Genomic DNA, 14161 nt, shown 5'->3' on the forward strand with positions numbered 1-14161 from the left:
AGGAGAATGGACTTCACCACTCTCCACTCAAGCCGAAGAAAAAGCTAACATGCCGACCCCCACTATGTCAAGAGAATCAGCTGAGAACTCAAAAGGAAGTGCTGAAGACTGCAAATTATTTTTGTGTTCATGGTCTTCATCATCATCAGTTTATAGAATATTTGTTAGACACTGAAGGAGTAAGCAGATTTGATTTATTTTAATGCAGGCAGATGGCTTGGTCATGGAAATTGTGAAGAGATTTACCGAGCGGCTTCATCAGATCAAGGACATTATGGAATTAAAGGGCTCTAAGAGACCTTACTTGTCCAGCTCCCTGTAGCTCACAACATTATACTTTCTTATTAATGAGAAAGATAACTCAACTCCCTAAATTCAAAATAACTGCGGTGGGAGTAAGGGGTTGGGAGGATAAGAGCACAATTAATTTGTTCAAAGAAATGCAAATGTTAAGACTGAGAATGAAAACACATATTAATCAACAAGTAACTAAAACTTGTCCTGTTCTGAGGACAATGAAATCACAAATTACAAAGAATCAAAAGTCACAATTTTAGAAAATATTCTCATGAAAATGAATCATGTTTAAATTTCTTTTACTATTAATATGTTGGAGTACAAAATTCAAAAACCATCTCTTATCAGTATGCTTGTTTCAGGAAAAACTTAATGACCTGAAAACAGATACTACTTACCAAGATAAAATACTAGGCAGTGAGTTTATGAATCCCAGAATTATTTAAGTTTTGTCAATGTAACTAATTCTATCCATTTTAGAGACCACCTGGCTTTGTGCAAAAACAACCTCCCATGAAAATGCAAAAAAAGAACAGCTAGGCAACACTATTGATGATATAATCAATGATATAAAATCAAAATTAAGATATGCCCTAACCACACCCTTCCAAAGCTTTCAGTTTAAGTATCACTATATCCCTGCCTAAAACTTGCTTTTTTTTTTTAAGCTCACAAGCTTGTCCCTTTTAATCAATAATAACACTAGTAAGATGTCTATATTTATCACGTAACCTAGTATAGTTAAAATTTAGACATCTATGCTTGGCTTAGACAAAGCTCATTATCAGAGAAAAGCAGAGAAAGATCATAAAAATCAAGTTAAAGGATTAGAATACAGTGATTGAGGTAAAAAGAAGATATTGTCATACTTACAGCCTGCTTTGAACTGACCCTTTCCTGACACATACAAGATCTGTCCATGATACAAAGGATTGAAGAGAAAAAATAGGTATGTACACAGCCTAAGTCAAAGTAAGCAGCAATCAATTTTAAAATAAATTTTAAAAATAAGACTATATTCGAATGACATTTTGTAATCTTTCTACAACAGATGGAGATAGTTTTAATTCTGAGGATAGAAATTACTATAACATTTTATTATACTGGGAGGGGGAGAGAGAGAGGAAAGTCAAGTAACTATTTTAGGAAAAGTTTTACAAACATGTTATAACCAGCCACATAATTTCTCCACTTTATCTTATTACAAATATTTTCAATACTGGAAACCATGTCAAAGAATCACAAGATTATAGAACTGGAAAAGAACAAGAGATTACCTAGTCTAATTCCCTCATTTTGCAAATGAAAGCAGGCCTGGAGAATTACGTGCTATGCCCTAGGCCACAGCTCCAGTGGCACACCCTAAATAGACTCATCTCCTGACTTAAAAATTGGGACTGATCAATCCTTGTAACAGTAAGTGCCACTAACTGAGCACTTGCTGTATGTCAGGCACTATGCTAGACACTTTACAGATAACAGTTTTCATTTAATTTAGTACTTCTCAACACAGTAAGAAGGCCATCTCCATTTCACAAGAAAAACTCAAGTTCAGGACATTAAATAACATTCTCAAAGTCATAGGGCAAAGAAATGATGAGTCATAATTTAAACCCAGTATGTCTGACTATACAAAGCCCATGAACTTTTACATGGGCTTTGTATAGTCAGACATATTGGGTTTGAATTACGACAGTGCTTTTGTCTCTCCGCAAATGTTAAATGTGTACATCCAAACAATTGCACTTTGGGCAAGCTAGACCACAGAAATACCTATATAAATGTATAGGGTATATATACAAAGATAATCACTAAAACATTATGAATATCAAAAAATCAGAGAAAACACAAATGTGCATAGTGGAGAAACAGCTAAAAATTATGGCATACTTGCTATGAAATACTAAACTTCTATTAAAAAGAATGAGGTAGATCCATGTAACAGATGTGGTAAGATGTCTATACTAGGCTGGGCACGGTGGCTTACACCTGTAATCCCAGCACTTTGGGAGGCTGAGGTGGGCGGATGACAAGGTCAGGAGTTCAAGACCAGCCTGACCAACATGGTGAAACCCCGTCTCTACTAAAAATACAAAAATTCTTCTTAAAATACTTCTTAAATACTTCTTCATTTTTTACCCTAGAATATGTTACTTTTAGATGTTTTTAAATTATAATACAAAATAAAGAATTTCAAATGAGTTCATTTTTTATTTTAAAATAACACATGTATATTCTATTTAATGCCACCCCATATAGCACAGATTTATTGTATGGCTAGTTGTCTCTACAGCAATTTCAAAAAAAAGAGAATCTAACATTCTATTACGGATACCAGCATTTCAAGTATAGTCCATGGACTGATGCAGATTCCCAAGACCCTTTTGGAAAGTCTGTGTAGTAAAAACTAGTTTTCTTACTAACAGTAGAGTTTTGTGCCTTTTTCCCCGGGTTAACATGTGCATTGATGGTACAAAAGCAGGAGTGGGTGAAACTGTTGGCACCTTAACACACGTCAAGGCCTTGGCATTAGACTGTACTAGTAGTCGCTGTAGTCTTCGCCATCATGTAGTCACAGTTAAAAAAAAAAAAAAAAATCCAGTTTCACTAAAGAATGTCTTTGATGAAGCAATAACAATAATTTCATTAAATCTTGACCTTTGTCACCATTCTGTGCACCACTTATGCTGCATACTGAAGCAAAATGGTCATCCCAAAGTAAGGCACTGGTGCAATTATTTGAGCTCAAGGCTGAAGGAACTAATCACTTTCCTTCATATCTACTTGAATGAACAACTCACAGACTATGGTTATTCAAACTTATATATTTAGCAGACATTTTCTCAAAACTGTACAAAATGAGACCATCACTTCAAGTGAAATAACTGACAGTCATTTGCGGCCAATGATAAAATTCAAGCAAATATTAAAATTTGGTAAAACTTGTATCTGACATTGTGAGCTTGGCAGCTTCATAATACTTAAAGGACTGTTCTGATTATCTCAGTGGTCATATTGATAAACATAATTTTTAAATTTATATAATGTAATATAGTAACACTTGTAAGATCTATGTAACAAAGTGAACCAGTATTTTCCAATGATCAATGCATAGATTTATGAAAAATCATGCATGAGTAAAAGATCCATTCAAAGCACAAGATAAACCAATGGATTTTAATATAACAAGTAGGAAATGTTCACTGATATGGTTTCTGGTTCCATATTTTAACCAGTCTTTAAGAAACTACTGCACATCATGTTTTGGTAGAATACAAAGATGAATATCCAAAATTATCTGAAAATGCTGTCAAAATACTATATATCAGTGTGAGACGAGATATTCTTCACATTTTCCACCAAACCAACATGACATATCACAATAAATGAGATGCGAAAGCAGATAGGAGAATCTGTTGTCCTCTAATAAGCCAGACATTAAAGAGGTTCCCAAAAATGTGAAAGTGCCACTTCTCTCACTAATATTATTCCGTTTTTGGGAAAAAAAAGTTACTTGTCATAAAAATATTTATGTCAACGTGTAATGGATGCCTTGTTTCTAAACAGATAAATATATTATTTTAAATTTTCTCACTTTTAATTTCTAATACAGTATCAATAGACATAATCCACATAAACTAAAGCTCTTTGCAGTCCTCAATAATCTTTAAAGCCCCAATAATCTTTAAGGCCAGGAAGTTTAAGAATCTTTGCAGTACACTGCTAACCAATTTTTCACATGCCCTGCATACTGTCTTAAGTCTTGGTCAACAAGGCTATCTGTATTTACACATGGGCAATATACATAAGTGAACTGTACTATAAACTTTCTTAACCAATAAACGCCTAAAATGTTAGCCTGATAATGATCTTGACCCATGGGAGCTAACAGAAGTTATATACCTGATAGTCATGGACCTGGCCCAAAGAAAAAAAAGATTAAGTATTAAGCCTTGATGTTTGATGTTATTTAAGCCATCTTTAAGCATATAGTGGAGGATTTATGATTAGTAAACGACTTTTGACATTTTGAGAGATGAATAAATACTGCAGACTGACAGCGTGGTCCATAAGGGTATAAATCATGGCTGGGATAAACTATGAATGGAAATACACGGACTTCAGGAGGAGGGAAGGGAATAGGAGAGGCAGACCACTGTCAGTCTTGCCAAACTCCCCCAGGGTAAGGTCGATTTATAGTTAATGCTCCTATTTCTAGAAAAGTGTCTCCAGTACTTTGTATACAGTAATGTAGGGAGAAAGAGGGAGGCCTCAGGCTACAAAAGATGTTATTTTAAGTAATTATCTCTGTTCTTGGGAGACTAGTTCTAACATACAGGTCCCTCAGACTAAGAATACCAGACATGAAAATGGTAAACTTCAAGGTTCTACAGAAATTGCCAAAAGTCCAAGATCATTCCTTACAACATGAAGCAAAAGCTTCCGAATTCCTTAGGAAAAAATATTTAGGATTAAAGATAAGCTAAAAATCAATTTCAAAAGATTTGTAAGTATTGAAATTTTGAATAAAATTCCACAGAAGTTATAAAATTTGAAAAAAAAACTATGAAAATTGATCTCTATCACCTGTTCCACAAAATATTTACCAAGGTGTAAAGATTAGTTGAAGATGATACAGTCACACCAAGTCCCTAAAGAAATTTTTAACAAAAATTTTATTTTTCTTTAAAAAAGAAAATGCGCTCAAAGCTAGACAAATCTGAATGAGCTCTGTGGATTGTACTAACACCGATTTCCTGGTTTTGATTTTGTATTCTGGTTTTGGGGGATGGTAACGTCAGGGGAGGCTGAGTGAAGGGTGTGCATGGGACCACTCTGTACATTTCTTTACAACTTCCTATGAATCTATATTTCAAAATAAAAAGTTTAAAATATGAAAAAAACAACAGTCTTCTCAGGTGTACCACCTATATTAGTAAACCCTCATTCACAAGTACCAACTGAGCATTACTATAGTGCCCAGCGTGGTGGACACGGTACTGCCTTTTGGGGATAATACACACACACACACACACACACACACACACACACACACACACACAGAGAGAGAGAGAGAGAGAGAGAGAATGCGAGAGAGAGAAAGAGTGCAAGCACAGGGGGAGAAAGGGAATTCTATTATAAAGTTAACTTCATTAAACAAGGGGAAAATATTAGCATATAACTATGCCCACACTCCCACATACCCCACCAATGCAGCTTCTGTGGTGATTTCTCTGTCTGCCTGGTTGGCTCCAGGGTTAATTTTTTGTAAATATCAATCCTTGAAATGGGTAGAGCTGAATAATTGGAAAGAACCAGGACTGGATTTATTACCTTAGAAGAACCTGATGTTACTAGCAGAGGAACATAACATCTTCCAAAATGGAAGGAGAGGACGACAAGTAAAAAAGAAAAAAGAATCATTAAGGGGAATACAGAAGAGAAAGGTTTTATGAGTGTGACTGCTGTGAACAGTGAAACTTTGGGCAGAAGTGAGTAAAGGGGTTCTCTAAATTAGGACACTGTTCTGTTTCCATTGTTGGGATCTTCAACTGACTTTGGTAAATATTAAAACTTAAATTTCTAAAAATATTGAACTGATGTTTCTTTTAAGACCAGCCTACAAGTGGCCCCAATACATTAGAGTTACATTCACAAAGTCATATTGTATTATTACATATTTGTTACCCTCAGTGAAAAAATGGCATTGGCTTTCCAATCCCACAAACCTATTATACTTTAACCACCTATTCCAACCCTAAACCCTGGTCCACTACCACTAATGGCTGCTAACGTTAACCTAATTCTCTGAAGATCTTCCCAAGGAACTCTACATGGTACAAGAATTTTCTGAACTCGGTCCTTCTAGGATCTCAGCTTCTTTCCAGGGATCCTTTTCTAAATATAAGTGTCCTCTAATACTGTCAGCTTATATCTCTCTCAAGATCAACAGAGTTAACTGCTAAATGAAAACAAACCAGTAAGTAGACTTTTTCAAATAACTTTTTATTGAATAGACTTTGTCCACAACAGTAAATTTGTACGGGTTTCATCCTATACTGTAAATACAAATTTTAGTGACACATCAAAATATGATTATTTCTGTAATATATGAGTGAGGCAGACCCATACTGTACCTATATAATATCTGATAAAGGCAATGATGACACGGTAGATCATTGGCTGAGTCTATTATTTGCAAATTGGAAACAAATTTTCTCTCTGTGGCTTACTTCATATTTCTGCAATTTAAAACCATTACAAACGCAAACCACTACTCTGGTCTTTTTCTTGGGTGGTAGAAAACCAGGTACATAGAAAATTAATTACCCAAATGTTAACAGAAAAAAAAAAATCCTTCCATGGTTTAGTAAGATAACAGAAAAAAAAAAATCCTTCCATGGTTTAGTAAGATAGGCTTAACTAATAAGTAAACTAATTAACTTTCCACTTTTAAGACCAAACTCAGCTCAAATCAGATGGCTTTTTGAATACCACCCAAGAACCAACAACCTCTCTTAAGCCAGTTGCTCACAAAGTATGGTCAAGAGAAGATTTCAGATCCTCCAGATGGTGTGGGGGCAGTTCTCAAAATGCAGGGATGAGATGTGTTAGTGCCAGCTAGCCCTCACCAAACAAAGAGAAAGTTGAGATGACTGTGTTCACTTGAAGTAAATTAGAAAATAGAAATTCAGCAAACCCTCCTCAAACTGCCTAAAATAATTAAGTGTTGAGAGTGTATAAAAAATCATCATTAGTCTAGATAACAATAGATTTGGAATCCCTACTCTAAATAAACTAGTTATGGGGCCAGGCGCAGTGGCTCAGGCCTGTAATCCCAGCACCTTGGAAGACTGGGGTGAGCAAATCACTTGAGGTCAGGAGTTCGAGACCAGCCTGGCCAACATGGTGAAACCCTGTCTCTACTAAAAATACAAAAATTAGCCAAGTGTGGTGGTATGTGCCCGTAATCCCGGCTACTCGGGAGGCTGAGGCAGGAGAACTGCTGGAACCTGGGAGTCAGGGACTGCAGTGAGCCAAGATCATGCCACTGCACTCCAGCTGGGGCAACAAAAGCCAGACTCCATCTCAAATAAATAAATAAATAAATAAGTAAATAAATAAATAAACTAACTAAGTAGTTATGGATGGAAATTTTACTGGGAAGGCCACAATTTTCTGAACTTTCTCCCAACTCAGTACGTACTGCCTGTCCCTTGTTTTGTATTACTCACTGCAACTAAAGAATCTTTTGCACCAGCACATTACCTTGTTTGACACTAAATCACATGGCATAAGTATGAAGACTCAAATGAGAATTTTCATTATAAACCTCTCCACTATGAAAGTGTGAAAACACATTTCAAAATGTACCACATACTGTTACCCGGGGAGGGGAAGCCAAAACAAGTACTTTTACCCCTTGCATCATTACCTTGTGTCTGACAACAGTTCTAAGCATAATGCTTTTTAAGTGCTTGGTAATTTAATATTTAAATTGCTTCCTGAATAGTCCATGTTGAATATACATGTGTATTAGGCTTAACATCTCTGAAATTTTCATCCCGTAGCTGTCACCTTTCATGTAGGCCAAACTAAAGATTTTTACTAACGGGTGAATTCTTCTAAAACAATTACAGTATTAAATTTAGAGCTGATAAATTGGATTTTACAATAAATTTTTAATAACAGTAACACTGAAAAGGTTCACGACTTTTTTCATTTTCATTGCATTTTATGTAGTCGTTTCTTTCTTTTTATACATTTTCTCAAATTCTGAAAAGTTATCTGCTATTTCAAGGAATCACAAGTATGAGAAATACTTTAGTTATATCTAACCCACTGGAAGAACTACATAGAAGTCAGCTTTTCAATTCAAATTCCCTTTGAAGTTACTCCACAAATATAAACAAAATAACAACAAAAAAAAGAATAAACAGAAATAGAAACAGAAATTTATTAACATCGATTTTCTTTCATTTATTGAAAAGACCCTCTATTTCTACCTTTGGTGTATTATTTCATTGTAGTGGCCACTGCTATTGGTTATTTATCTAGCATCCATTTCCCTTTACCCCTTTGTAATGGAACCAACTTTGTTCAGATATACACCCCTCCTGCTATTCCACATTGAAAGTTCTGGGGATGAACCATAATTTATTCAAACCAAGTTTGCCCTTAACTAGTTCAAGAAATAAATTCGGTTAGGGCAAGGTATTCTCCTGGAGATAGGTATGCTAGCGCAAACAGGCATGCTAACTGTTCATCCTCTTCTCCGCCCCACAGGAAGGAAACTGAACATCAGTATTTTTTCCATGGCCAGCCGAATAAAGCCCAAACGCAGCATTCAGGATTCTCTACTACCTTGCCCCCAACTACTTTTTGGCTCTTTCTCCCTTGCACACAACTCCTGCTCTAGCAGCTTGGCCTTTCAAGAGTATACCCCTGCCTGTTCCACTTTACATCCTTCCTTCAGGCTGTTCCTTCGGTTAAGAAAGCCCATCCACTCCCATCTGAGCCAATTCATACCCTACTCATTCAATGTCCAGATAAAAAGTAAACTTTTCCAAGAAGTCTTACTTGATACTTACATTAACAAATAGAAATCATACATTCCCTGTACCATAAATTATTTGTGCATGCTTACAGCCTGTTTTAAAAATGCAAACTCCTCACGGGCTGCAGACACTCACACGCGTCTTTGTATTCCACCACCACCTATCCCCACCAGATACTCAAATGCACAGAGTGATGGCTCTGTAAATATCTGTTGAACAAATGAACACTGTTTTTGAAAGTGGAAAATGCCTCTACATAACAGGTTATTGCCAAAACTGAGATGTCCTTGGAAGTCTTTAAAAACATTCTTGTATGGCTTGGGAACAGTTTTGCTGAAGAAAAAAGAACAAATCAGATGACCTTGCAAGGCTGATTCTGCTAATTATATCAACTCTTTTAAAGTACTGCCTAATAATTCAAAAACAAACTATACACAAATGCTATTTACAAAAAGAGTAGCATTTATTATAATATACAACTTTAATAATAGATTGTTCTACCAAAAATTTGAGTTGTTCTTGTAATACTGGTAATATTTAGAGCTGTGTCCAAGGATTGCATAAAAAGCCGATTTACTCTCTTATTTCACACTTAAAAGTAGTAGGACAGAGAGAAAAACTGGCCATCTCAAACTAGTAACAGTACAAAAGAGATTTGGAAGCACAAGTTCATAACATGGACATATTGATGTGTCTGCACATCATCACTAAAAATATACCTACTGAACTCTAGAAAAGTTAATTTTGATGATTACAGCTTCATTAGTTTCTATGGAGAAGATATACAGAAAGTTTTCGTATTCTCTTCTCCCGTATTCAATGAATCTGCACAATTTAAGTTGGCTAGAATTAGGTTACTTCAAAATTAGTTCGAATAAGGCCATAAAATGACTGGAAACATGCTGGTGTCCCCAGAAACAAAAACAGGGTTAACCACAAAGTTCCCTAAATCACTGAACCCGCTTTTTAAACAACATCCTTCAGAAAAAAAATCTCAGTAAGTCTCAGCAATAAATGGGACAGAAAACTGGATTCCACAGGACAATGCACACACAAAAACAGCACTGTATAGGATGAAAATCAGGATCTAAATTAATATGATGGCTATTCACCGAAAATGTAAGAAAGATTAAGCAGAGAGTAAAAAACTAAATTTATAAACAGATGTTTTAAAAACCGTTAACATGAAATTTAAGGACATTTATTTATTTTGTTCTAATATTGTTATATTCTATGGATTTTTGTGAGCCAACTTAAGTCTTTTGGAGATGAAGCTAGAGTGTAAATAAATTCTTGTTTTCGATTGTAGTATAGCACAGTATACAATCATTTTTAAAATAAAGATCATTTTCGGCCAAAACGTGTATAGGCTTCTAAAAGGTTACGTTAAAGCTATAAAGTTTTCCAAATGATTTTAAAAGCACTTCTAGTTTTCCCAGGGCCGCCTAGTAAAGGCAACTGGTTCTAAATGCAGTTTCTAACTGGACCAGTGAGTGAGGGAGTTTGTTATCTAAGAAGGATCCTGCATTCCGCAGAGCGCGGCGAGGTGAGAGTCAGGGCCAGGCCTGGGACCGGAGGTAGCGGGGCGAGTTTAGTTACCTCTCTGACAAGGAACACCTGGGCTGCGCGGGCGGCAGAAGCAGCCGCTGCAGGTGCGCGCGAGCCTCGGCCGCAGCAACGAACGCTGCCCCTAAGAAAGTTGGACTCCCGACGCTCGGTAAAGCAAGGAGGCTCTTTGCCGTCCCCAAACAGCTTCGCCCCGGGCCCGCCAACCCAGCCTGGCCCCACCGGGAGGAAAGGGCTGGGGCTACTCACCGTGCAGAGAGAGAAGCAGTAAAGGCGCCAGAGGGGAGCGCTGAGAAGTCATCCCGGGGCCGCAGGGAGCGCGCCTGCCGCCTACCCAGCTCCCGGTCGCGGCAGGAGAGGCGCGGGCGTGACTCTCCGCGCTCTTGGGGCAGCCTGGTCCTCCCAGACCCAGCGCCGGGCCGCTGTCCTCCGCGCAGAGCTAGGACCGTCGGACTCACAGACGAGCCAAGTGCAGCTGCAGCGCCGCCCGGCTCCGCGGACGCTGAGCTGTGACCAGAGGCGTTCCTCGCTCGCCAGCCGCGCCCAGCAGCGCACAGCCACCTAGCCCTGTCCCAGGACCAGCCGACCCCTCGCGCAGCCGGGGAGCCACTCCCCCCAGCTCACGCCCCGCTACTCCAGCCGCAGCTCGGCTCCTCGCCGCGCCGCCCACTCGCCCCGCTCGGTCTCCAGGGCAACCGCGGCTCCAGCGCGACGCCTGGCGGCCCACCCGCGGAGCAGAGCGCGGCGCGCAGCTGGCGCGGCCCCCGCCACCTGTGCACCGCGCCGCCCGCTCCCCCCCCACGCCTCCACCAGCTCCGGGAACCGAGGGGTGGGCGCCCTCCTCGCCGGAGTTAGGGCCCCTCCCTTGCTCTAAACCCCTCCGCAAACAGGTGATGTTGGCCTGATGCATTCTGTAGAGCCCTAGGAATGACTTCCACAGCCGTCCTCTGAGCCTGCAAGAGTCTTTCCTGTTGCAGTTTTCGGATAATTTATATCTGGCTTTTTCACTTCCAATCCTCTCTTATAAGACCTAAATAATCTGAAAGAACCTGACTCTGGCAGAATTAGGAATTCCTAATTTTACAGTTTTTTGCTTTTGTGCTGTTTCCTGGATACCTTTTCACCTTTCTTCCTTGAAAAGTGGATAGGGGCTGTACCATGCCCCTAACTCCCCATTCCTATCAGAGAGACTGCCATCTTCTCTTGCCCCTTTTGTAAACCTTATGTCAACTCCTAATATTTTAAGTTTTTCATCTTAAATGTTAGTGCTTTCTTAAACTGACCTTAAGTATACATGTTAACTAGTGGGGGAGCTACAATTATTGTAATGGTTGTTTAGTTGGGTTTTTTGTTTTTGTTTCTTGTTTGTTTGGGTTGGGTAGGGAGAAAGACTTTCCTAGCATCTGAAATTGTTTTACTTAAATATCTACCTACATCTTTTCTTATAAAACCTATCTTTATTCCCTTATACTGGGCTCTGCTCTTTATTGTACAGCTCATAGTCACTTCCTGCTTCAGCCTCCAAACTGAGCCTTCTAAATTTGAGGACATACCTGCCCAGGGGATGCTAACCCATTTTGGTCAGTTTCTACAGCAGCATAAATTAGGATTCTCGGAGCCATTCAGAAATTGAGCCCTTATCTGGCAAATACAATCCTCCCAGGGAAACGCAGAAACAAAAATAATATGCACGGAAGAAAAATATGTAAAATAATTTTTAAACTTACATTTGGACAAGGACTGGAAGATATATGTAAAATTAAAATGTCAAGATGGTGGAGTTATGGATGTACTTCTCTTTTTTGAAAATGTGGATATTATATTTTTAAGGTTAAAAAAAGGAAACATGTTAAGAAATGTTAATAACTTTTAACAAAAATATCCCGAAAGGATAAATTTTCATTATGAATTAGAGATGCCTCAACTTTGCTCACTACTTCCGACTTGCTAGAATTCCCTACCAGATCTCTAATGGCAAGAAATAAATGATATGACAGTAGAGTTTTTCATATTAATAACAGAAATTTAAATTTCCAACTATGATATCACAAGGCTCATTCTCATTCTTTTAAACTCCAGGGTGAGGACTAGAGTTTCTTTTTTCCATCCCATTCAATTCCTCACCCTCTCTTGTACATATTCCTGCAGTCTAATCCAGTCCTAAGCAGGGTATAAGAGTAAGCAGTATAAGAAGAAAAACAAGGAAGCTGTCAAGTGATAGGAGCTACTGAGAGCAATTCTTCATGTCACCATAATCCCAGATATAAATATAGAGGCAGAATATTTATCCTTTAAATAACCTAATAATCTGAGCTTAAAGCCCTGATAAAGCATGTTATCTGATATATTTATCACATCAATTTAACAACTATTTACCAAGTACCTACACTTTGTAAGGCACCAGGTTTCAGGTTAAACCAAAAAAAAAAAAAAAAAAATGACCCCTGACCCCAAATAAGTTCCAACTGCATATGGGCTATATCTGTGCTATCATGAATAAGCAGATAGAGTTCTGCCTTTTTGTCACCTAAGGATACTTCTGCCTTGCCAGACAAGAGTTACTGAGTCATTAAGAGGACAGTGCTCACAGTTCAGTAGAGGAGCCCTTTCAATAGAAAAAAAAGTGTGGCTTCTGAAGGCAGAGTGAGGATGATCAGATTTCAGGAGGCAATCCAGCTGCCCAGAAGCATGGGGGCAGATGGTAGATGGTGGACCAGAAGAAAGCAGATCAGGAGTACTAGAAGCTCCAAGTGCTGTACACTGAGGCTTCCAAGGACGCTCTCCCAGGAAACAAAAAGTGTGGTTTTTAAAAAAATTCATAGAGATAACACCATTGGCATATACTTTGAGTAATTTTTTATTAGTAACTGTGAGTTTCACCAGCTCTTTTATCCAAATCTGCTTTACGACCACAGAAGGATTTCTTTAAATCCCTTAAGTATTCTGAGTACTAAAGACACAGACAACATGTTATATTTGTATAACACTTTACAAATTTCAAAGTGCTTTCACACCTATTATCTGATTTAATCTTCACAGCAAACCCAGGGGAGATGGGTAAGGCATGTATGATGACCCTGTCTTCACACAGGAGGATACTGTGTCTTAAAGCTATCTGAGGGTAACACTGTACTTGCCTCCTAAAGATTTATCCCACCTCTGCCCCACCATGGGTGTGTCACTACCACACCCAGACGCCACCTCAGAAGCTATAAAATTTGGATGAGATTGGCCCCACCCTCCTCTCTGAGAGGGTTATAGTTGGAGAGGGGAATGATCAGGATGAGGAATCCTGGTAGAAGACTCTGCTATATAGCACCTTTGACTCAAAAACATCGATGACGTGAAAATAAGTCAACTGCTAAAGTTCACATTTTAATCCTAGGCAGGCTTCTCTCCTCAACCCATCAAAATGCTGGACAACTTCTTTCCACAATCAGTTAATCTGCATTCAAGAATGGAAAATTAACTTTATTATTAGCTTAGGAGGAACATAATTAAGAAAAAAAAATGATGTACGGAATCATAAGGATTTCCAATGCCAAGTATAAATTATTTTTGAATTAGCTATTTTAAGTTTTTAATACCTCAGATCCCTCTTCATTCATGTATATAAATTAAAGGTTAATTGCATTTAAGTTTTGGTCTGTATTTGTCTATGGAGTGTTTTATAAGAACATTATTCTTAAAGTTAGGAAAAACCTGTTTGATCCTTGCTTGAGCCAGTAACTCATTCTGTA

General features: G+C 38.2%; 1 protein-coding gene across 6 annotated transcripts in view; it reads right to left on the bottom strand.

Annotated features, from left to right (window-relative positions):
• IGSF11 (immunoglobulin superfamily member 11) overlaps positions 1–14161 on the bottom strand; it is a 225951-nt gene that overhangs the window by 117064 nt on the left and 94726 nt on the right. For 4 of the 6 annotated variants that reach the window (XM_055259516.2, XM_055259512.2, XM_055259513.2 and 1 more), the window contains exon 1: positions 10671–11012. The exons of 1 other annotated variant lie outside the window; for it this stretch is intronic. In XM_055259516.2, coding sequence (XP_055115491.1) covers positions 10671–10722 — 52 coding nt within the window. In that variant the 5' untranslated portion in view covers positions 10723–11012. Of the gene's footprint in view, positions 1–10670; positions 11013–14161 lie in introns of those variants that run through there. One more of the 6 variants, XM_055259515.2, reaches the window with a different exon arrangement.

The sequence above is a fragment of the Symphalangus syndactylus genome, chromosome 21 (genome assembly GCF_028878055.3).
Source record: "Symphalangus syndactylus isolate Jambi chromosome 21, NHGRI_mSymSyn1-v2.1_pri, whole genome shotgun sequence".
Lineage (NCBI taxonomy): Eukaryota > Metazoa > Chordata > Mammalia > Primates > Hylobatidae > Symphalangus > Symphalangus syndactylus.